The sequence below is a fragment of the Saccopteryx leptura genome, chromosome 3 (assembly GCF_036850995.1).
Source record: "Saccopteryx leptura isolate mSacLep1 chromosome 3, mSacLep1_pri_phased_curated, whole genome shotgun sequence".
NCBI classification, from domain to species: Eukaryota; Metazoa; Chordata; class Mammalia; order Chiroptera; family Emballonuridae; genus Saccopteryx; species Saccopteryx leptura.
The window spans coordinates 44,376,717-44,400,097 of record NC_089505.1 but is presented as its reverse complement, the minus strand read 5'-3'; the positions used below and the strand labels follow the sequence as shown (position 1 = coordinate 44,400,097).

General features: G+C 37.1%; 1 protein-coding gene across 1 annotated transcript in view; it reads right to left on the bottom strand.

Moving 5' to 3' along the window:
* Positions 1–23,381, bottom strand: part of CEP85L (centrosomal protein 85 like) — a 140,197-nt gene that overhangs the window by 87,353 nt on the left and 29,463 nt on the right. The window contains exon 3 of the mRNA XM_066373380.1: positions 242–1,026. Within this exon, the coding sequence (XP_066229477.1) occupies positions 242–1,026 (785 nt within the window). The remainder of the gene's footprint in view (positions 1–241; positions 1,027–23,381) is intronic.

The window sequence follows — 23,381 nt, the reverse complement described above, 5'->3', positions numbered from 1 at the left end:
TTTTTATGTTCTCTGAACAAAGACCAAGTTTTTCATGCTAATCAGCCTTGAATATTTTTTAAGTTTTATTTATCAATGCAATAGTTTTAGTGTGTAGCATCGATGCTTATTTACTTTCCGGAGAAAGGAAAAGCAAAAACAGTCTGTGCCTATGGACACATCACACGCTCACTGCAAGTGTGCTAGTATTATACTCACAACATCCACTGGAGGGAAGCAAACACTAGATTTTGAGCCATACCTGCATTGGTGTTTCACTTTCTCGTGGAAACTCTTCAATTTGCTGTTGTTGCCAAGGAGCTAAACTGTATGAGTCCTCTGTAGTTCTACCTTCCAAAGGGTTCGTCCGCAACTGCTCTGTAAGCCACATCTGTGTCCTCACAGAAGGCTGAATGGGAACCCCACCTACTGCCTGTTGACCAAGCATTAAATATTTTGGAGATTCAAAAGCCTCTGAGCTTGTCACTCCGGGCTTGCTTTCAGGTAAGGCACTGTAAGTCATGTCTAAAGCCTGTCTCCGAAGAGCAGAAGCAGCTCTAAAATCCTCTTTGCTACAGCTCTCAAATTTGTATTTGCAGTCCAGAGTTGATGATCGTCTTTTATTTATTTCCTTGTCTTCTAGCTTAAGCATCTCCATACTATCGTGCAAGCAGCTAGGCCCAATTGTCCTTAGCTGTGATGTTAAAGCCTTGCCTCTTCCTGTCTTTTCCAAACCACTCCTGGACTCCTCAGTGCGTGCAATGCCACCCTGACTGCAGTTTTCTGGGGCAGTGAGTTTGGATAAGGATGACCATTTCCGGAGGGGCCGGAAGTCCTTCATGTCTAGTGAAGAGTCCTGCTCCCCCCTAATGTGGTTTCCCAATGTTTGCATGAGGCCTGTACTCCATTTTGAGCCATCTGATGTCAATGAGTCCCTATGTTTGGAAACAGAAGTGCTGGGGTGAGACGGCATGACATTGGCAGTAGGGAGAGCGACCAATGATCGACTAGGCTGAAAAGTTAATGTGCCACTTGAAGTTGAGTGATCTGGAAAGAGAAAAGAATTTCAAATTAGTTTTAATTAACAGGAAAAATAAGGCAAAATGCCAAGTGCCAAAACAAAAATCTGCAGAAGCTTTTTAGAAGGCTTTATCACTATTATTACTATTATTATTATCCCTTTAAGTTTATCTGATACAGATCAAACTTTCAAACATTATTTTCTAAAAACCAATAAATAAAATATGTGCTCATTTACCATCTACTGAAAGATGGACAATGACTGGAAACAGGTTGATATTCACCCTATTTAATCTAAGTGTTACAACTTTTAAAAGAAAAATGCATCTCCCTACTGAGGGAGCTTACTCATAATTCAGCATTGCAGACTTACACACAACTCTATCAAAAATGGTATATTTCATCATCTTTCATAAATTGTACAAAGCTGTGCCAAATATAAGTATTTTAGTAGCTCCAGAACTCTAATTCAAATCGGAAATATGGGTAAAGGAACTCCTGCAATATTAGAACATAATCAGAAAGGGTTCTAGCAATGTATCTGTAGAGACAGAATAGTTAGGTTCCCAGTCTTCCCTAAAGGTGTTATCAATGATTTATTTCCCAACCTAGAAGTCCTGTGTGAAGTATACTTTGGTTCCTATCTTTCTCTGCACTAATTCCCCAAGTTGTAGGTTTCACTTCCAAAATGATTTATATAGCTATTGCCTTCGGACAGGCCTTCACATGTCATTATTCTACACTCAGGAACAGTTTTAGTAGGCTCTGTGCAAACCCAAGGAATAAATAAGGGCTCTATACTTGACAAACTTACCATCCAGTGCCTACTTATCACCAAATGTGTCAAATTAAAAGAAAAGATTTTAACTTCTACCAGAGGATATCTAGAAAAGGGATAGCAATTTGAAGAGGGGGTGGGAGGGGTGAGTGGTGAAAGTAACTTTCACAGTTTATTTTATATTTTTCATACTGTTTGTCTCATACTGTATATTTAAATATTACCTCTGAGCTTTTACATTGTCTTAAAGAAATAAAGTAATGAGAGAAGAAATGTTGAAAAAGTCATAAGAAAACTATGATGAGAATGAACTAGGTAGACAAATTCAAAAACTAGAATTCCAGTAGGTCTCTGCATGAAATATTATTCACTTGAGATGAAGAGGGAAAAATATTATGGGAGGAATACAAGCAGAAGTATTATAATGGACGTTTCTCATATTCAAGCTTCTCATCAGCTCCTGCAGAATCTTTTTATATTCAGGAAAATTCTCAGCCTGGAAGTCTAACCTAACCTCCCAAAACAAATTTTAGACCTCAAATTACCAACAAATACCCTGGCAACTATGATGCAGACATTCAGAAGAACCTGCACAAGATTTCAGTTTGGAAGTGAGTCACTTGAGAAAATGGGCTGACTCTCTGTGGAGCCACCATCTTTGGCTGGCACAGGGAACAGCAGAGCCATCATCTGCCTTCCACACTGGCAGCCGCAGAGGTGGCCAAATCAAGTTCCAGCCCTGAGGCGGCAGCAGTTGGGCAGCACCGGTGGTTTCCTCCAGCACTTGGTGAGGCAGGATAGTGACTGTTCTCAGGAGTGATTTGAGGTATATTATCGGCAAGCTTAACTATAAGCCTGGTTCTCCAGCTCTCCCCCAAAGTTCTTTGCGGTAACAAATACCCTTAAGTAAATTCCTCATCTGCTCAATCAGCCAGTCAGCTTCTTCTGTTGATTAAGAATACTAATTGATCGAAGTATGAAGCCAGAGAATGTGGTTCCAAAAGAAGAAAAACAAATCATCCTATTTTTCTGCAGTATGGAGTATCAAGAAAAGGTGCTCAAGACAATTCATAAAAGGTAAAGGTGGAGCAGAGTTGTACAAGTCTTCAAATGTCCTCTAAGGAAAGAACCTGGCTTTCATTCAGCAAGAAATGTGATATCACTGGAAGTTTCTAAACAAAGAAGTGACAGGATCAAACTTCATTTACAATGATTATTCTGGTAGCAGTACTGAGGCTAGATTAAAGCAAAATGACTGGCAACAGGGAGATTAAAAGATTATTATAAAATAGAGGGGAATATGCTACTGAAGGTCAGATCTAAATAGAAACAGGGCAAATATCCCCCAAAGTCTATGGAATATCTATATTAATGTATCTATTTATCACATACATATTTGTATTAAAATCACCACAGCCTTTTAAAATTACCTTTAAAAAATGAGCTTCATATCAAATTTGAAATTTTCAGTTTTTTATATTCAAAAAATATACCCAGGAAAGATCTAGTGTAAAGGTTAAGTGTTCCCATATTAGCCTTTTTACATTCAAGTCTTGGCTCTTCCACCCCGTGGTCATGTGTGCTCAAATAAGTCATTCAACCTTCCTGTATCACAGTCACCTTATCTGAGAGGGGTGAGGACAGCAGGGAGTCTACCATGAAACAACATACATGATGGACTCAGAAGAACTCTGGCACAAAGCAAGTGTTAGTTACTATGACACCTTTTAAAAAGCTAAAAGTAAATGATATTTTCAATATAATAGACAAAAGACTAGAGAACTTGAAAAAATTTAATAGACAAAGGAAATAAGTAAGAAAATCACCAAATAAGAAATGTTCCATCAATGATGGGAACATAAATTGTTATAGCCTTTGGAAGAAGAGGGGCAATCTGCATATATATGTCAATATTTAAAATATGCAAACATAATGACTATAAGTACATACATACTTATTCAGGAACAGAGAAACAGTCTGAAGGAATACACTCAAAAATTAATAAACAAAGGGAAACCCTCCATAATGAAACACAGAAGATAGACGCTTTCACATTTTACTTTATAAAATGTCTTATTTTCATTTCTTTTCAAGGAATATTACCACTTCATCAACTTCTGCAAAGATGTTTTGTTTTGTGACCTCGAGTCTGAACTATCTCAAAGTATGAATGATATATCAGGTTCTAAAGTATGAATAATATATCAGGTGACTGACTGTCTCACTTTCCATGTCACTGCTGAAACCTCTGAGAGCGGAGATCACCAGTCTTTGCTGCTGCTTATATCTGATAACATGCTACTTTCTTGTCTGTCTTTGCTAGCTCAGTATTTCCTAACTGCAGAGAAAATCAACCATAGTGATAAAACCAATTCCATATCAAGCTAGTATTTACTCCTACAAACCTGAAAATATTTCAAACGTGAGCATGCAAAAGAAGTTACCTGGGACCTACACCCTACACCAAGATTGTGATTCACGTAAACCAGACAGGGGCCTAGGAAGTAACATTTTTAAATTGGTGACTCTGCTGTTCTATTCACTCCAACATTATTCCACCTGGGTCTGAGTCCAGTTCTGAAGGCTTCAAGCTTAAACATCCTAAGTTCAACCATCACCAACATCTGAGTTCTGCTGTAAAAACTGATTTCCTGTGACATTCAGAATTCATTACTATCTAAACTAAGGATTAAAGCTTAGTCTATTCACATACATATGCACATGCATACACATGTACGACATGAATTAATGAAAAAGGAAAAAAGTATTTAATAGTATAAATACCTGAAAAAGGACCATTATATCTTAGAGATAAGTCCAGAAAATATTTTAACTATTTTAACAATTTAAAAATATTATCTTGCCCTAATGAAACAGTCAATTAGAGGTAGATACAATGCAATTCCTAGTGTGCTTTATTATACAATTGAATTCACAAATCCCAAATGCAAATTACAGTGACATCTAGGCCATATCTAAATTACAACAATGAAATCTGAAACCAGCAGAGAGGAATTCTTCTAAAAACCAGAGACAGGATTTATAGCACTCACAGACAGCACAGAAGAGCTAATGATTTCAGACACAGTTCAGCCTGTAGGAAAAATATGAGGACATTGCTGTAACCTGATAATGCAAGTGAATTATATTTAAGATAACATATTCTGAATTCTGAAGAAAATCCCAACTTTCTGTTTTACGCTGTAATTTTTATCTGGTAATGGATGAATACATTAATTCTGTCTTCTTGTTTTTTTAGTGAGAGTCTATCTCTCTCCTCCTTCTTAAAGTAAAAAGGAATTAAATTTAAAAAGACCACATCTTCCAGACCTCTATTATAACAATAAGTCATGAGTCTTTACAGGTAAAAAAAAAAAATCCGGAAACTATACAACCCGGTATCAAAATATTCTGATTTTAAATGTAATAGTTTAATACATTTATCAGTCAATATTTAACATTATAATATTTTACATGCTTTTTAAAATGTTAACTCTAACCCAAAGTCAATAATTCAATTTTAGACAACACATTGATACTTCTTTCCTTTCCTGCTAATGTCACAATCATACCATTATGAGGGAAAAAAATTTAAAGCTATATGTAACCCCATCCTTTTTTAAAAACAAAAATGAACATATTTCTAAGCATTCACTGTATTTTTAGGTAAATATTTTTAAATATTCTAAACTACAATCTGGTAAGAAAAGGGCTATATACATAATCTAGACAATAATTCAACCAAAGAATCTCTAAAGAAAGTATTATGTATAAGGCACTGTGCTAGGTATAAAAGAATGCAAATACAGTATTCACAAGAAAAATATGAATATAGTCCTTCCCCTTGGAGTTCACATTTCGCCATTACACACACAGCTGCAGAGCAGGACTAGAGTTTATCATAAGGAAACTACAAAACACCAGACAACGAGAAGTGAGCCAGAGGAAAGGCAGACTATTCATAAAAGAACTTCTCAGAATGACAGCCAACAGCTCAACAGCAATAATGGAATCCAGAACACACTGAAATAAGACCTTCAAAGGCTAAAGAGTACCCAAGAACTGTTTGGAAAGGTTCGCTATCTTTCAAGATTGAGGGCAAAATATATTTCCAGCTAAGCAAAAACAGAGCTCATCACCAACAGACTCACTAAAGAATTACTGTACTAAAATCCCCTTAGATTCTTTCAGGAAGCAGAAAAGCACTGAATTGTAAAAAGGAATAAATTTGTTTTTTAAGTATAATTCAATAAAAAAAAATTCCTGAGGACAATGATTGGATAAGTCAATAAAAACAATACCTAACTTGTAGCTTTCAAAAAGATAAAACCGGCCCTGGCCGGTTGGCTCAGCGGTAGAGCGTCAGCCTGGCGTGCGGGGGACCCGGGTTCGATTCCCGGCCAGGGCACATAGGAGAGGTGCCCATTTGCTTCTCCACACCCCCCCCTTCCTCTCTGTCTCTCTTCCCTTCCTGCAGCCGAGGCTCCATTGGAGCAAAGATGGCCTGGGCGCTGGGGATGGCTCCTTGGCCTCTGCCCCAGGCGCTGGAGTGGGTCTGGTCGTGGTAGAGCGACACCCCGGAGGGGCAGAGCATCGCTCCCTGGTGGGCCGAGCTTCGCCCCTGGTGGGCGTGTCGGGTGGATCCCAGTCGGGCGCATGCGGGAGTCTGTCTGACTGTCTCTCCCCGTTTCCAGCTTCAGAAAAATGAAAAAAAAAAAACAAAATATTTTACAATATAATATATAACTCAGAACAAGGGTGAATCAGCATTCTAATGTTTAAAGGTCCTTATATTTGTGACAGAAGGACAGAGATTCTAACCAACATTATAGACAGCCAAATTGGGGATACACAGTGTAATTTCTACATTAACAATTAAAAGAACAGGTAGAGCTGTACTGACACCAGAAAAAGAATAAAGTTGAACCCCATCTGATAACATCACAGGTATTAACTCAAAATAAATCACCAGCCTAAACAGAAAACTTACAGAAAAACCACAGGTGTAAATCTTCATGGCAGGCAGTAATTCCTCAGATACAGCACCAAAAGCCCAAGCAGTAAGAGAAAAAAAATCAGACATCATCAAAAATTCTTAAATTTTTGTTGCAAATGAAACCATCAAGAAAGTAAGAAAGACACCGATAATATATAACTCAGAACAAGGGAGGATCAGATTCCAATGGTTCAAGGTCTTTATATTTGTGACAGGAGGAAAGAGGTTGTAACCACCATTATAGATAACCAAAGAATAAAAAAAAAAATGTTTTGTAAATCATGTATCTGATAGGAACTGATATCTAAATTATATAAAGAATTCTTAGCCTGATCAGGTGGTGGCGCAGTGGATAGAGCGTTGGACGGGGATGCAGAGGACCTGGTTCGTGACCCCGAGGTCGCCAGCTTGAATGAGGGCTCATCTGGTTTGAGGAAAAGCCCATCAGCTTGAACCCAAGGTCGCTGGCTCCAGCAAGGGGTTACTCGGTCTGCCGAAGGCCCGCGGTCAAGGCACATATGAGAAAGCAATCAATGAACAACTAAGGTGTTGCAACGCTCAATGAAAAACTAATGATTGATGATTCTCATCACTCTCCATTCCTGTCTGTCTGTCCCTGTCTATCCCTCTCTCTGACTCACTCTCTGTCTCTGTTAAAAAAAAAAAAAAAAGAATTCTTACAACTCAATAATAAAAAACACAAATGACCCAATTTTAAAATGGTTGCAGAATTTGAATAGACATTGCTCCAAAGATGATATACAAATGGCCTTTATAATGAAAGCATATGAAAATATGCTCAACATTATTTAGTCACCATGGAAATGCAAATTAAAACCACAATGAGATATCACATCACACCCACTAGGATGGCTATCATCAAAATGAAATATAATGTATTGGCAAGGATATGGAGACATTGAGCTGTTCATACAATGCTGGTGGACATGTAATGTTGTCCCTGCTTAAGAAACAGTTTGGCAGTTCCTCAGAAAGGTTCAACATAGAGTTACCATATGACCCAGCAATTCCACTCCTAGGTGTAAGCTCAAAAGAAACAAAAACATATCTACTGAGGCATTATTCCTAACAGCCAAAGGTCAAAACAACCCAAACATCAACTGATGAATATCAACTGATGAATAAAATGTGCTATGATACAAACAATAAAATATAGTATATGGCAATGAAAAGATATAAAGTGCTAATAGATGCTACAACATGAATGAATCTTGAAAACTTTATTGTAAGTGAAAATCAGTCAGCTAAGGACCACTGTAGATGATCTCAGGAATATGACATGTCCAGAACAAAGAAATCTATAGAGAAAGAAAAAGTGGTGGTTACTTGGGGCTGGAAAGAAAGATGGGGAGGGATAACTAATGGATTTCTTTTAGAGAGGCTAAAAATGTTCTAAAACTGGATTGTGGTAATATTTACACAATTCTGAGAACATATTAAAAAGCATTAAGTAGCTTGACCAGGTGGTGGCGCAGTGGATAGAGAGTCAGACTGGGATGCAGAGGACCCAGGTTCGAGACTCCGAGGTCGCCAGCTTGAGCGCGGGCTCATCTGGTTTGAGCAAAAGCTCACCAGCTTGGACCCAAGGTCGCTGGCTTGAGCAAGGGGTTACTCAGTCTGCTGAAGGCCTGCGGTCAAGGCACATATGAGAAAGCAATCAATGAACAACTAAGGTGTTGCAATGCGCAACAAAAAACTAATAATTGATGCTTCTCATCTCTCCGTTCCTGTCTGTCTGTCCCTGTCTATCCCTCTGATTCTGTCTCTGTAAAAAAAAAAAAAAAAAAAAAAAAAAGCATTAAGTAGTATACTTTAAATGGGAGAATTGTATGGTAATGTGCATATCTCAATAAACTAATATTTTAAAAAGATAGGTAGAGTTTATAATTTCTAATAGACCAGAAAAAATGGCATGAAGAAAAAAGTCAATCTAAAGAAGGTAAAAAAGATGAAAAAGCAAGAAAAGCAGAAAAAGTATGCAACATTTTTTTAATGAATCAAAATTTAACAATCATCACAGTAAATGAAAACCCATTCAAAAAGATTAGGCCCTGGCCGGTTGGCTCAGTGGTAGAGCGTCGGCTTGGTGTGCAGGAGTCCCGGGTTTGATTCAAATAACTTCTAAGAACATTAGGAAAACTGTGTGTCAGGTTTCAATATCATGAAAAGCATGTTCTCCTAAACTGCTTGCTTTATTCTACATATTTAGAAATAGTAAGAAGCATCTGTTTCCCGCCCAACACCCAAACCCATGGCCTATTAGCAGTTGTACATGATAGCAATAGTATGCAATTTTGTGTAAATCTTAGTTTTCATTCTGTTACTGTGTAATCATTATTATTGTACATTGTTTTCTTTACTGTTTTATAGTTTTTCAGTTGCATTTCTGAAGATATTTCAAATCCTAGTAAAACAAAAAAAGAGCTAAAAATTCTGAAATTATGTTTAAAATAATGACATAAGTCTATTGTTCACAAATTAGTTCTCAAGCCCTTTTTGTACACTGTCTCCTAGCAACCATTCACAACAAACTAAGAACTTTCTATAAGCTTATATAAAACAAAACATAGTAAAATATTAGTTGGGTTTTTTTAAGGGCATTTCTAATCTGTAGCTAGATTATTGGCAATTTAATTAAAGGAAAATCTCAGGTACAGCTTAAAAGGTCAATTAAAAAAAATTCATTTTAACTGTTTAGTAAAAACAGATCCTTTTTATATTTACATAAAAACTTTAATATTTTTTTCTTCAGTAACTTTTAAAATTTCATAAAACTGTACTATGTTCTGGATATCTCCCACTAATTTCAATTTAAATATTATCAGGCATTTTACTTGCAAAGAGTCATAAGCATTATTTCTGTTCTATAAAATTCTTACAAATCAAATTATAAATCGAATCTCTTAAATTATGAGACACGGTATTTGAAAATGCAAACTATCTCAGAAACAAATTATTACTTAACCACTGAACAGACAAGACATTATTTGGTCCTCTATCTATCTGCAAGTCTACGGAGATGAAGTCATTCATCTCTTCCCTAAACCCATGCCCGTGTGACAGAAATGCCTTTCCAGGTGAGCGTACATGGGCTCATGACAGGTCTCAAAATGGACTAAATTCAGCTCAGCTTGGTCAAGTAGGCATTCATATTTTATCAGGGCAAGAAGCAAAATAATGGGGAAAAAATGAGTGAATGAATAAATAAAGATGGATGGATGGGTGGATGGATGGATGGATGGATGGGTGGGTGGATGGACGGAATGATGACTCTGAAAATAAAACTGAGGTCCATAAAGAAACAAAATATACTCCCAACAATTTTAATTTCTGCAAACTTAATAGACCTGTAATGCTCATTGTATTTTAAGCAATTACGTAGATTACCAAAAAATTATATAGAGAAAGAGGGTAAATTAAAAGGGTTATTTGGTTTGGGAAAAAAAATCATAATTATTTTGAATGTTGCCTTGAAATAATGATTTCAGAAGCAAAAACCTTTGACCTACTCCATATGAAAATGAAGAACTAAAGCCCATAAAGGTTAAATTACTTGTCAAAGTACACATCTCAAAATAGAATCCTGGTTTCCTGTTTCTCAGTCTAATATTACCTAACCTATCCTACACCACACCTCTCTGCGCTTCTCCCCTCTAGTGTCTCCCTTCCGAGTACAGATATGTATCGTAGTAGGGCTACGGAGCAGGCCTTAGTAGTTAGACAGAAGAACCTCTACTCCACCACTTGAACAGCTGAATAATGCCAGATATGTTATTAACATGCTCAGAGTCTTAATTTTTCAGCAGTAAAATGAAGATAATATTTTATCTCAGAAGGACTTCTATAATGAAAAAGTTAAAATTGTGTATCAAGTACAAAACTTCATATTACAAAAATTTATGGTCAATTTTTTAAATTATTTATTTATTTATTAATTTTAGTGAGAGAGAGAGAGAAAGAGACAGAAACATCAATCTGTTCCTGTATTTGTCCTGACCAGGGATTAAACGGCAACCTTTGTGCTTCAGCATGATGCTCTAACCAACAGAGCTATTAGGCCAGGGGTAGTTTGGTAGATATTTTTATTAAGTGAAAGCCAAACGACCAACTAATCCACTGTCATATCTGGAAGTCATGTTACTGCAGTATCCATTATCAGAGTCCCAAAGTTTCAAAGCTATAAATCTGCAAAAACATAATATTATTCACCAATAAACTGACCACTAATAAATTAAAACAAAGATAACAGGTTAAAGAATGGTCGAAGTGTCATTTACTTTACCTATAAAATGGGTATATATAATTGTACCTAACATCTAATTCAGGGGTCCCCAAACTACGGCCCGCGGGCCGACGGCCTTTTACCTGGCCCCCGTCGCACTTGCGGGGATTCAGCTGGTTCCCTGATTCATTTCGATTGTAAGCGCTCGCTTACAATTGAAATAATGCGCCCGCCGCTATTACAGGAACTCTCTTTCCTGTATTGCGCTCGGCGCTCACTGTCCTACCTAGATGATCACGTCACGACGTTGTAGCTGAAGACCATGGCACCAGGTCCACAACGCGGCAGCGGCTGCCGCACTAGGTAGGTATATTTTTTATTTATTTTTTAATTGGATTTTAAAAATGGACCTACATTGTGGGCAGAGACCTGAACCTACATGGGAGGCAGAGACTTGGATCTACATGGGGGGCAGAGACCTGGACCTACATGGGAGGCAGAGAACTGGACCTACATGAGGGGCAGAGACCTAGATCTACATGGGGGGGCAGAGACCTGGACCTATATGGGGACAGAGGGCATGGACCTACATAGGGGGCAGAGGGCATGGACCTACATGAGGGGCAGAGGGCATGGACCTACATGGGGGGGGCAGAGGGCATGGACCTACATTGTGGGCAGAAACCTGGACCTACATGGGAGGCAGAGGCCTGGACCTACATAAAGGGAAGAGAGCATGGGACTTATATGGAGGGGCAGAGAGCATATATATATTGGTATTTAACTATTATCAATTTGGAATCCCTAGGAAACAATGACGTCAAGAAAGAGAAAAATTGACTCAGAGTGTAGGATATTCAAAGAACAGTGGACTTATGTTTACTTTTTCATGCAGTATAAGGAAAGAGCTATGTGTTTGATATGTCAGAATATAGTGTCTGTGTTCAAAGAGTATAATTTGCATCGACACTATCAAACTCAACATAAAGATAAATATGATTGTTTGGTTGGAGATGTGAGAAAAGATAAAATATTAAAACTGAAAAATTCATTTATAACTCAGCAAAATACTTTTGTGAAGTAGAAGCAGCTAAATATTTCATCACTGCGAGCAAGTTTTCAAGTTGCCAAGCTAATAGCGTGCGCTGGCAGACCGTTCGTGGAGGGAGAATTTGTTAAAGAGTGCCTTCTTTCTGTTGCCAAAGAGATGTGTCCAGAAAAGGCAGACTTATTTAGTACAGTTAGTCTTTCAGGATCTACAATAACATGAAGGATTGAAGAAATGGGGGACAATTTGCATCAGCATTTGCAAAACTCTGCAAGAAAACTTTCTTATTTTTCCTTGGCACTCGACGAGAGCAATGATGTTCGTGATTCTGCACAACTTCTAATTTTTATTCGTGGGATGAATGACAATTTCGAAGTCACAGAAGAGCTTGCTGCACTGCAAAGTATCAAAGGAACAACTACGGGAGAGGATATCTATGAAAAGGTTTCCCAAACTGTGAAGGATTTGGAGCTGGACTGGGCTAAACTATCCAGTGTGACAACTGATGGTGCGCCTAGTATGGTGGGGCCTAAGAAAGGAGTAATTGCTCGCATTAACCTAGAGATGGACAAACTTAACCATTCTCATCCAATAGCCATACACTGCCTCATCCACCAACAAGCGTTATGTAGTAAATCACTGAAGTGGGACTCTGTTATGAAAATCGTGGTACGTTGTGTTAACTTCATTAGAACTAATGCACTAAACCACAGGCAATTTCAGAAATTTCTGTCTGAGCTAAATGTGGCCTATGAAGATGTTCTGTACTACACCGAAGTCCGCTGGCTGAGTCGAGGGAGAGTTTTGAGACATTTCTATGACTTACTTCCACAGATTACAGCTTTTATGCTTTCAAAAAACAAAAAAGTACCAGAGCTCAATGATGCAGAATGGAAATGGCACCTCGCCTTTCTGACAGATGTAACAGAGCTACTCAACAGTTTCAATGTGCAACTTCAAGGAAAAGGGAAGCTCATCTGTGATATGCAATCACATGTAAAAGCATCTGAAGTAAAATTAGGCCTCCTTATTAAACAAGTGAAGGAGGAAAATTTCTGCCATCTCCCCTTAACTCAAAATCTGTTAGCGGAAAAACCTTTGATTGCATTCCCAAAAGAAGTATGTGTGGATTCACTGGAAAAGTTGCAAAAGGAGTTCCAATTTAGATTTAAAGAGCTTCATCTCCATGAACAGGACGTTCAGCTTTTCCGTAACCCATTTTCTATTGACATTGAAAATGTGGATTCAATTTACCAAATGGAACTGGCTGAACTGCAGAATTGTGACTCTCTGAAAGACGCATTCAAGTCAAACAACTTGCCTAATTTCTATGCCTCTCTCTCATCAGAGACATATCCTAATATCAGGAACCATGCTCTTAAAATGTCAACAATTTTTGGCAGCACTTATGTCTGCGAACAGACATTTTCTAGGATGAAAAATTTAAAATGTCCAACCCGATCTAGACTAACCGATAAACACTTGCATCATTTGTTGCGGCTAGCAGTGACAAATATGGAACCGGACATTGACTATCTGATTAGCCAAAAGCAAGCCCATAGTTCCCATTGAAATGTTGGTAAGTTTGTTGATTAAAATTTACTTGTTCTTTATTTTAAATATTGTATTTGTTCCTGTTTTGTTTTTTTACTTTAAAATAAGATGTGTGCGGTGTGCACAGAGATTTTCAGATTAGTCCGGCCCTCCAACGGTCTGAGGGCCAGTGAACTGGCCCCCTGTGTAAAAAGTTTGGGGACCCCTGATCTAATTTTTGAATTAACTGTAACTTATCATAATGTTTTATACATAGTAAAGGCTCAATAAACATTACTATTATTATAATTAAAAGGTTAAGAGGGAGCTCTTGATTTACTTAAAAATATCACCAAGGGTGAGAGGGTAAGCAGAGAAAAGATGGAATAAGATTGCTATATGTTGTAATTTGTAATTGTGTAAATTTGATGTTCTACCTTGTTTCTATTTTTTTACGTTTAAAATTTTCTGTTGAAAAAAGAAAAACAGAGTAAGTACAAGAGAATAGTTTACATTAATATATTTTAAAAAACGATTTTGCAAAATGAACTAATAACGTCTAGTCACTGTAATACACAAACAAAGAAAAGAGAGCCCTGGGAATCGTACGAAGTCCTCCGAACTAGGGGCTGCCTAGAACTTAGGGAAAGGGGCTGTTGGAGAATGATGGCTAAGAGTAGGGTTTCTTTTTTGCCCTCTTTTTTTTTTTTAAGACTTTATTCAATTTTCAGAGAGGAGAGAGAGGGAAAGAGAGACAAGGGGGAGGAGCAGGAAGCATCAACTCCCATGTGCTGTGACCAGGCAAGCCCAGGGGGTTTCAAACCAGCAACCTCAGTGTTCCAGGTCGAAGCTTTATCCCACTGCGCCACCACAGGTCAGGCTGGGTTTCTTTTTTGGATAATGAAAATTTGCAAAGCTCTACACTGGTGATAACTACGCGAATATACATACTAAAAACCACTGAACTGTGTACACTTTAAATGTGTAAATGGTATGGTATGTGAACTGAATCTGAATAAAACTATTGAAACAGAATAAATGTACAGTTTCTGTCTCCTAAATATCTCCTATCATCTCATTTTCTCCTTTCCCACTGCTTCTTTTTATGAACAAGTGACTGTTGGCTCCTATTAGCAACGTAAGTAGTCTCCTGGCACCATCCAGCTTTGCTCCTCCGATCGTTGCTCAGAATGTTCTTTCACCTCCCAGGCTTTGTTCAAACTGTTCTGGCAGCCTAGACTCCTCTCCTCCCCACCCTCTTTTGCCCTGCCAGTTTCTACTTACCTTTCTGGGCCTCAGTTTAAACATCACTTCTGCCAACGGTCCTCCCCATCATCCAGTGGATTTAGGTATGCCCCCTACCCAGCACACTTCACCTATCATCACACTGCTCATCACATCTGCTGATAATTATTTCTGGTCTGTCTTCTCCACTGGACTTTATATATGCAATGAACAGGGGTAACAGCTGTTTCATTCAAACCCCTAGTACAATGCCTGTCACATAAGACAATAAATATTGGCTATGTGGATAAATGATTAAACAAGTTTCTTACCTTGAAAGGCCTTAGTTTCATCATAAGATAAAAACAATGCACTAAATGGTTACTTTTCTACTTTCTTTTCCTTTCGAGTACATAACCACAGGATGACCTCAAAATTTATATTATTCAATGGCCCGATTACTTCTTAGTAGAAACAACTAATGAAGGTATGATTAAATTGAAGTCCGTTTTTATCAGTCTCTCCTATTTGAAATAAATGAGGTTAATTAGATAAGAAAATTATCTCCAATGCAAATTAGCAGTTGGGAATTATCAAAAATATATATTTAACTCTATCTGTACCTTTTTAAAGTAAAATATATAACTATGCTTGAAAATTAGCCCAAACAAGCTATTAAAAGCCACATTTAAAAACTCAGACATTAGGCCCTGGCCGGTTGGCTCAGCAGTAGAGCGTCGGCCTGGCGTGCGGGGGACCCGGGTTCGATTCCCGGCCAGGGCACATAGGAGAAGCGCCCATTTGCTTCTCCACTCCCACCCCCTCCTTCCTCTCTGTCTCTCTCTTCCCCTCCCGCAGCCAAGGCTCCATTGGAGCAAAGATGGCCCGGGCGCTGGGGATGGCTCCTTGGCCTCTGCCCCAGGTGCTAGAGTGGCTCTGGTCGCGGCAGAGTGATGCCCCAGAGGGGCAGAGCATCGCCCCCTGGTGGGCAGAGCGTCGCCCCTGGTGGGCGTACCGGGTGGATCCCGGTCGGGCGCATGCGGGAGTCTGTCTGACTGTCTCTCCCCATTTCCAGCTTCAGGAAAAAAAAAAAAAAACCCTCAGACATTAAAAGATAAAAGAACTGCTCTCTAGCGCCATGTGATACAGGAGAGGAAGACCATTCTCTGAAAGGCTTCAAAGCCAAGCCTGAGCAAAAAATTTTCTTTGGTTGCCTCATGGTCTTATACTCCCAGTTTCCTCTTGCTTCCGCCTTAATCACACAACTCTGGTACCACATCTAGGTTATGCCCTACTTACACATGCTGCATACTTCAAAAACAACTCCCTCTCAAACTAATTTCTGTAGCAACAACAGCTATTAACATGGCCTCCAGGTCTTGGCAAAGAAACCCTAAGAAGAAAACTGGTGATCTGCTGGTGTGGCTTATGTTACAATTTGGTAGGCCTGCAGATGTATCTAGCCTCATGTCACAGATCTATTTCTTACCAATCTGGAACTTGACACCCCATGAACAAATTACCACAGCTAAAAAAGTGATGCTGCTAATGTTAAATTAGGGTTTCAACTTCTTGTTAATTGTAAACATCTCAAACCCTTAGCATTTATTTTAAATCCCAAAATAGCATAGCTAAAAACAAATCACTCAATGACAATTTTAGAATATTGTTCTGTACCAGAGGCCCATCCCTGCTGAGATTCTGATGTAATCCTCTCCTACATATTGCTCTTTCCATTTTGCAGTTCTTGAAACACAGTACTTCATAATCCAGTACTTCTGATTCATAAGTACTTATTAAGTAAAATATGAATAAACCTCTAAGAGCCACAGATTAGAAAAGAAAGGAAAGGTATCTCTATTTATAGAATGGGAACTTATCAAACAGGGTGTTTGTAATTCATAGTGCATTTATATTCTGTGTTCAGTTACTCTTATGTGTAAATTTTAAGTTTTTAAACAATTAAAATAAAAAGAATGCAAGTTATTTTCCAGATGATGCACAAGAGGCTTTAAGGATTTAGCAGTGTCCAAAGAGTGTCACCTAGAACATCAGTTATAACCAACCAACAAAGAAAGGTGTGTGTATGTGTGGGGGTGGCGTAAGGAGTCTGACCAGGCAGTACCATTCTGTGTGCATGAGGTTTGATGACTTACTTCACAGATGAACTCTTTACTTAGAAATGCACCACAGAAAATAAATAAAAAATGTTCCATGTACTTCGATCTACATACATTTAATATATAGAGGTATACCAATATTAAACCATAATTGTCTTGTAGACAAAGAGAAATAATTACTAAGATAAATAACTCAAAATTTACTTATACAGGTTAAATATTTAAATTACATTAACATAAGCAGTATACAAAGTAAGCAGAATATTATTATCTGCAAAGGACAAACTGTAGAAGATAGCAGCAAGACAGCCTCTTTCCTTCTAAATGCCCCATTTCCAACCAAACTCGTACAGACCGGTGCCATCACACTCTTCTACCTGCTCACCTCTGAGGACCTACAGGCATAGCAGCAACCTGCTCAGAGACTCCAGGGGAATGTTCCCTCCTCCCTCCTAATTAATTCTGTACCTCAATCCCACAGAATTCTAGCAGTAATTACTGACTCCCCATCTCCAACTGAGCAACAGAACTCTTAAGAATTACAAGAATTCAATAATCTAAAATCTTGCCTAACCCAAAACCTTACACCCCACCATACCCACTTTAACTAACATTCCTCTGGCAACCCCACTGCAGAGAAGCTCTTATTGCAATCAAAATGATAACAGAGTGATAACAGCTAACTGCAATATTTTCTAGATACACTGTAAAACACATTCAAGTTATACTTGGTAATACTGGCCCAAATTTCATTTATATTATTTAGAAATTAATACAATTCTATGCCATGGTAATTCTCAGTTTGGGAGTATAATATGAAGGAGATGAACACGTTTTAGGTTATTCTACAATATTTGCATTTAGTAAAAATAGATTTCTTTAATTTTCTAAACAAGAAAAAAAAACTTTATAGATGTATGGTTAATAGATGACAAAAAGATTTATATAATCAAAGACAAAAGTCTGTAAATCATATCTAGATGAGACTGATCCATAATAACCTAATATACAGCATGTTTTAAAGCTGACATTGTATCATAAATATCAATCTATTAGTTATATTGTAATACAAGGCTATTTTCAATAGTCATCTTCCATAATGGTTACTTCCCTGAGTCCTTCATACTAAATAGATATTCCATAATGCAAATCCCACAATGAAAAACAAAGATGATAAATTATAAGACTCAGAACACTTACTAAAGAAAAGAGAAGGTAAATAACAATGAAACATCTCCCACAAAGTGGATCTCATGAGAACTTCAGAAAAACATAAATTGAGGAAAAGTATAATACTGATTAGAATCAAGTGTTGCCTGACCAGGCAGTGGCACAGTGGATAGAGCGTCAGACTGGGATGCGGAAGACCCAGGTTCGAAATCCCGAGGTCGCCAGCTTGAGCGCGGGCTCATCTGGTCTGAGCAAAAGCTCACCAGCTTGAGCCCAAGGTCGCTGGCTCAAGCAAGAGGTTACTCGGTCTGCTGAAGGCCCGCAGTCAAGGCACATATGAGAAAGCAATCAATGAACAACTAAGTTGTTGCAACGCGCAACGAAAAACTAATGATTGATGCTTCTCATCTCTCCGTTCCTGTCTGTCTGTCCCTGTCTATCCCTCTCTCTGTCTCTGTAAAGAAAAAAAAAAAAGTAAAAAAAAAAAAATAATAATAATAGAATCAAGTGTTATGCAACAAACTTTTCTTCGAAATGGTTTTTAATAATCCTGCTATAACTATTTCCTATATTCAAATAACATTTTAAAATAATTTTAACCATACAGTACATGCACATCACTTATCCAGATCAATAAATGTAATCAAAATCATTATTCTGATTCATTTTCCACAGAAGTCCCAAGTTTCTGTTATTGACTGTCAATCTTCCAAAGTCCTATTACTCCATCTCCTTTTCATCCACCCTTTCTTAAAATCCGTATCCTTTCCTAGAACTCTAGCCCTATTTGCCATCTTCAAACTTTGACACTATATATCCATATAGAACAGCCTCTAAACATTACCTACTATGAGCATGCTAAACCTCAATGGATTCTTTGTCTATTCCAATATTCTGTATAGTGCTGTTCAACATGTCAGTAAAATTACTTGTTATTTCATATAGTAGTAAAAAAACTGACTGGAAAAGGAGTTGGTGTTCAACTTCGAGGTAACAGCAAGAATTCATGGAAGGCAAGAAATATAACATTTTCATATGAGGCCAATTCAAGGAGATAGTCTGAATTATGTATTTTACCTTTAAAAGATTATAGGAACTTGTTTTTAATACCTGATGAAAAACATTTAAAAAAAACACTGATTTTGCTACAGTTAACACAAATAAACTTTATTTATTTATTTGTTTGTTTGTCTGAGAGAGGCGGGGAGCGAGAGAAATAAACACAGAGCTGCTCGGGTATGTGCCCTGACCGGGGAATCCAATCGGTTATCTCCAGCTCCAGAAGAATGTTCCAACTGACCAAGCTACCCAGTGAGGGCTTAATTTCTTTTTTATTTTCAGAGAGACATAGAGAGGAAGGGAGAGAAAGAAGAGGGGGAGAGAAGCATTCATTTGTTGTTCCACTCAATCACACACTCATTGGCTGCTTCCCGTGTGTCCCTCACCGGGGATCCAACCAGCAACCCTGTTGTTTTGGGATGATGCTCTTAACCAACTGAGCTAATCAGCCAGGGCCCAAATAAACTTGTTTTAAATTAATTCAAAGAAAAAAAGAGAAAAGGCAGTTTTCTAAATAGCAATAGAAAATATGAGCATTTATATAATTATACACAAGATCAAAGATTTTTAGAGATTATAAAAAAGACACTATTACAGTGATAGTTTCGATGTGGTATTTTCAGTTCTTCAGTCCATCATATGAAAAAGCAGCATCCCAGCCCAGATATAGTGCATCCTTGTCTGGCTCTCCCTGGCAGAACTGAGGAAGGAAAATTCCCAGCTGGACCCAAATTAACAAATAAGTAAATGGATGGTAGATGGTATCTCATTGTTAGAGAGCGAATTTATAGATAAGCAAGATAAAAAGGCTAAAATGATCTCTGCTATACTGAATTAGAGTTGAAGACATCAGTATGAACTCATGTTTAGCTTAATACAGATACTTATAAATAAACATAGAAATAATTATACATACTTATGAATATACAGTTTAGTACACATACCTACATAACCAAACTCTGTCTTCTGTGATGGCCTAGAAGCAATGATACTCCAAAAGTAATAAGCACTCCCAGTACCCAGATCTTGGTTTCTAAATACCCTTCTCCAATAAAAGGAACCAGGGCTCTTTGGAGAAATGGCTGATTCTAAGGCTAAGACAGGTTAATCTTGAGATAGACATAAACAAGAAGTAGAGAGGAGTGCTCAAAATAAAACAAAAGCATGGGAGTGGGGCAAAAAGTGTCCCAGGAGCCCACCTGAATGAGTCCCCAGTGGCCAAAGCTGGAATAATTTGAGTAACAAAATAAATATCATTGAATCATAATTCAAAAGATAAAAGAAATATACATAGTTCATACTGATATAAGTAATTGAATAAATAAATGCTTAAGAGATAAATAAATGAAAAAGAAGAGATGACACTTTCTTAAAAAAGAATTCCAAATAAAATAGGCAGATTTTTTTCACCCCAGGATACAGAACTCAGTACCCCCACTCCAACTTTGAATTTGGGCTAGACTTAGTGACTTGCTTCCAAAAAACAGAGTATGGAAAGAAAATAATCAGTTTTATAGAGGTGAAACCTAGCAAACACATCTAACGAACATGATCAAGGTTGATGTTATCAGTGATGTCATATGAATACCATGTATCCACTGATATATAGCACTTTCATCTCTTTAGTATTCTTCCCAAAAAGTCTAATTAGATAAAACATCACACAGATGAGGAGGAAAATTCTATAAAATGCCGAAACAGTTCTCCTCAAAACTGTTACAGTTATGGAAAACAAGGAAAAGAGTGAGAAACTGTTAGACTAAAGGATATTAATGAGACATTACAACTAAAAGTAATGTAGTATCCTGGGTAGAAACTAGGAAGAGGAGGACTTCAATGAAAAAAATAGGTGAAATTAGAATAAAGTCTAAAGCTTAATTAAAAAATAAGCATGTATATACATTAACCCATGTAGATATAAATAACTAAATAAGTAAATTAATGGAATAGGAGGGATAAAAATATCTTAAAGAATAATTCCAAATAAAAAATTCAGATACTTCCTCTTCTAGGAGGTGGAGTTTAATCCTCCTCCTCTGACTCGTATTCAAAGAATAAAATATGAGGAAAAATACTTACTATACACAGTGGAAAGCCTAAAGGTTACTGAGCCTTTTTGAGGATTATTAACTGCTTGTTCCTGAATTTATCTGTTGCTGATTTAGAATTCAGCTCTTTGGGATCAGCTAAGAAAATTTCTTAATTATTGTTCTGATTTATAGCTCCCAGAATGTTAGTTGTTTTCTCTTGTTCTCCCTGTCACCATAGGCTGTTTTGTTTTGTTTGTTTTGCTGAGTTTTAGTAAAATTTCAGAAAGAAACAAAATCAGAGGAGTGTATTCACTCAATCTGGTATCTTAAAGTGGAAATTTTCTTGAATTTCTTTCTAGGTCAGTAAATACATAGCTATTTCATTATTTTAACTAGATACAGGGTAAAATACTATTTAACCATTTCCCTATTGATAGACATTTAAAAGTTCTTTCTTATTTTTCACTAAACAGTGTTGACTGAATATTCTTGCAAATAGTATCTCTGTTCACCTGTGTGTATACTGAATGAAGAATATATAGACTTTATATATATCATTTATAGGTAATTAATTTATCTTCTTGGTTTTTCACTTTTTCCATCACAGGGCTATTGTGAGGATTAAATGAGTTAACATGTGTACAGCACCTAGAACATAGTAACAGCTACATAGCTGTTAGTTATCATTGCCAAGTTGCTTTCTATAAAAGCTGAATATATGGACTAGTGATTACAGTAATATACTTTTCCCATCTTTGCTCAGACTCTGAATACTACATTCTATTTTAGGGGGAAATATGGCAATCTCAATGGGGAAAAGCAGCATCTCACTAGATTTTCATTTCACTATGACTGGGTTTGATTATCTTTTCAATGTTTACCAGTCATTTGTATTTTTCCAAGAATTATCTGTAGGTTTTATCTATAAATTATTTTCAATTATAAAACATTTTCAAGTATATAGATGAATACCTATTTTAGGGCATTGTTCTTATTGGTAGGAACTACTTAAATAACATGAATATTACTTCCTTATTAGTTTTATTAAAAATTTTTATTCCCAGTATGTCCCTCTTAGTATCTTCCAACAATATTTAAAAATTTTGAATTTTTACTAAGTCAAATCTGTTTCTCCTGACCATATGGTGGCGCAGTGGATAGAGCATCATCCTGGGACGCTGAGGACCTACATTCAAAACCCCAAGGTCACTGGTTTGAGCACAAGCTCATCTAGCTTGAGTGTGGGCTCACCAGCTTGACTGTGGGGTTGCTGGCTTGAGCGTGGGATCATAGCCATGACCCCATGGTCACTGGCTTGAGCCCTAAGGTCGCTGACTCGGAGCCCAAGATCACTAAGTCAAATCTGTTTCATAATCTACTTAAGAAGAATATTTTAAACCTAAGAATATAAAATTAATTCAATAAATCTTAATACTTCTATGATTTTTAAAATAAATCATTAGCTCTTTACTCCATTTCAAATTTACTTTTCTTATAGCTTAAGGTTGAGATCAAATACCATTTTTTTTCAGGCTTAATCTTTCCCTACTGTTTTGAAATGCTGTCTTTATATCATAGATTAAATTTCCAAATAGGATGTGTTTTTAAAAGTACTTAGGATGATATGTTTGCAAGAGAAATGCTATATATAGAATAAAAATTCTAGGCTTTTGTTTTATTCTAATTTGTTTAGTTCGTCTGTTGTAAACTGGCATAAGGGCTTTTTACTCACTCTGTGTGCTCCTTCCAATACACCAAAACATCGGCACCTGTAACAAGCTACTTGACTCTTAAATGCCCATGAGGTTAAACTTAGTTGTAGGCTTACTTCAATGGCTGGATCTCCTTGGAGAACAGACCAATTCTAGGAGTCTCGGGTGATATGAATTAGGTCATATGTGACATTTCCAATTGAAAATCATTTTTTTAAGAAATCCTATATAGAAAAGTTTCTAAAAAGAGGACAGTCCCAAAACATGCATGGGATAACCCAGTTTTATTTTAAAATCCATGCATATGCGAATAAATGCACAGCAAAGATCTGGAAGATGTACAGCACACTAGTAACATCTGTGTGCTCTGACTGCAACGAAAGAAATCATTTTACTTTCTTCTCTATTTAATTCTAAAAGGTTGAAAATTTTCAAAAACCATATATTTAATATTTGAAATATAAATTTA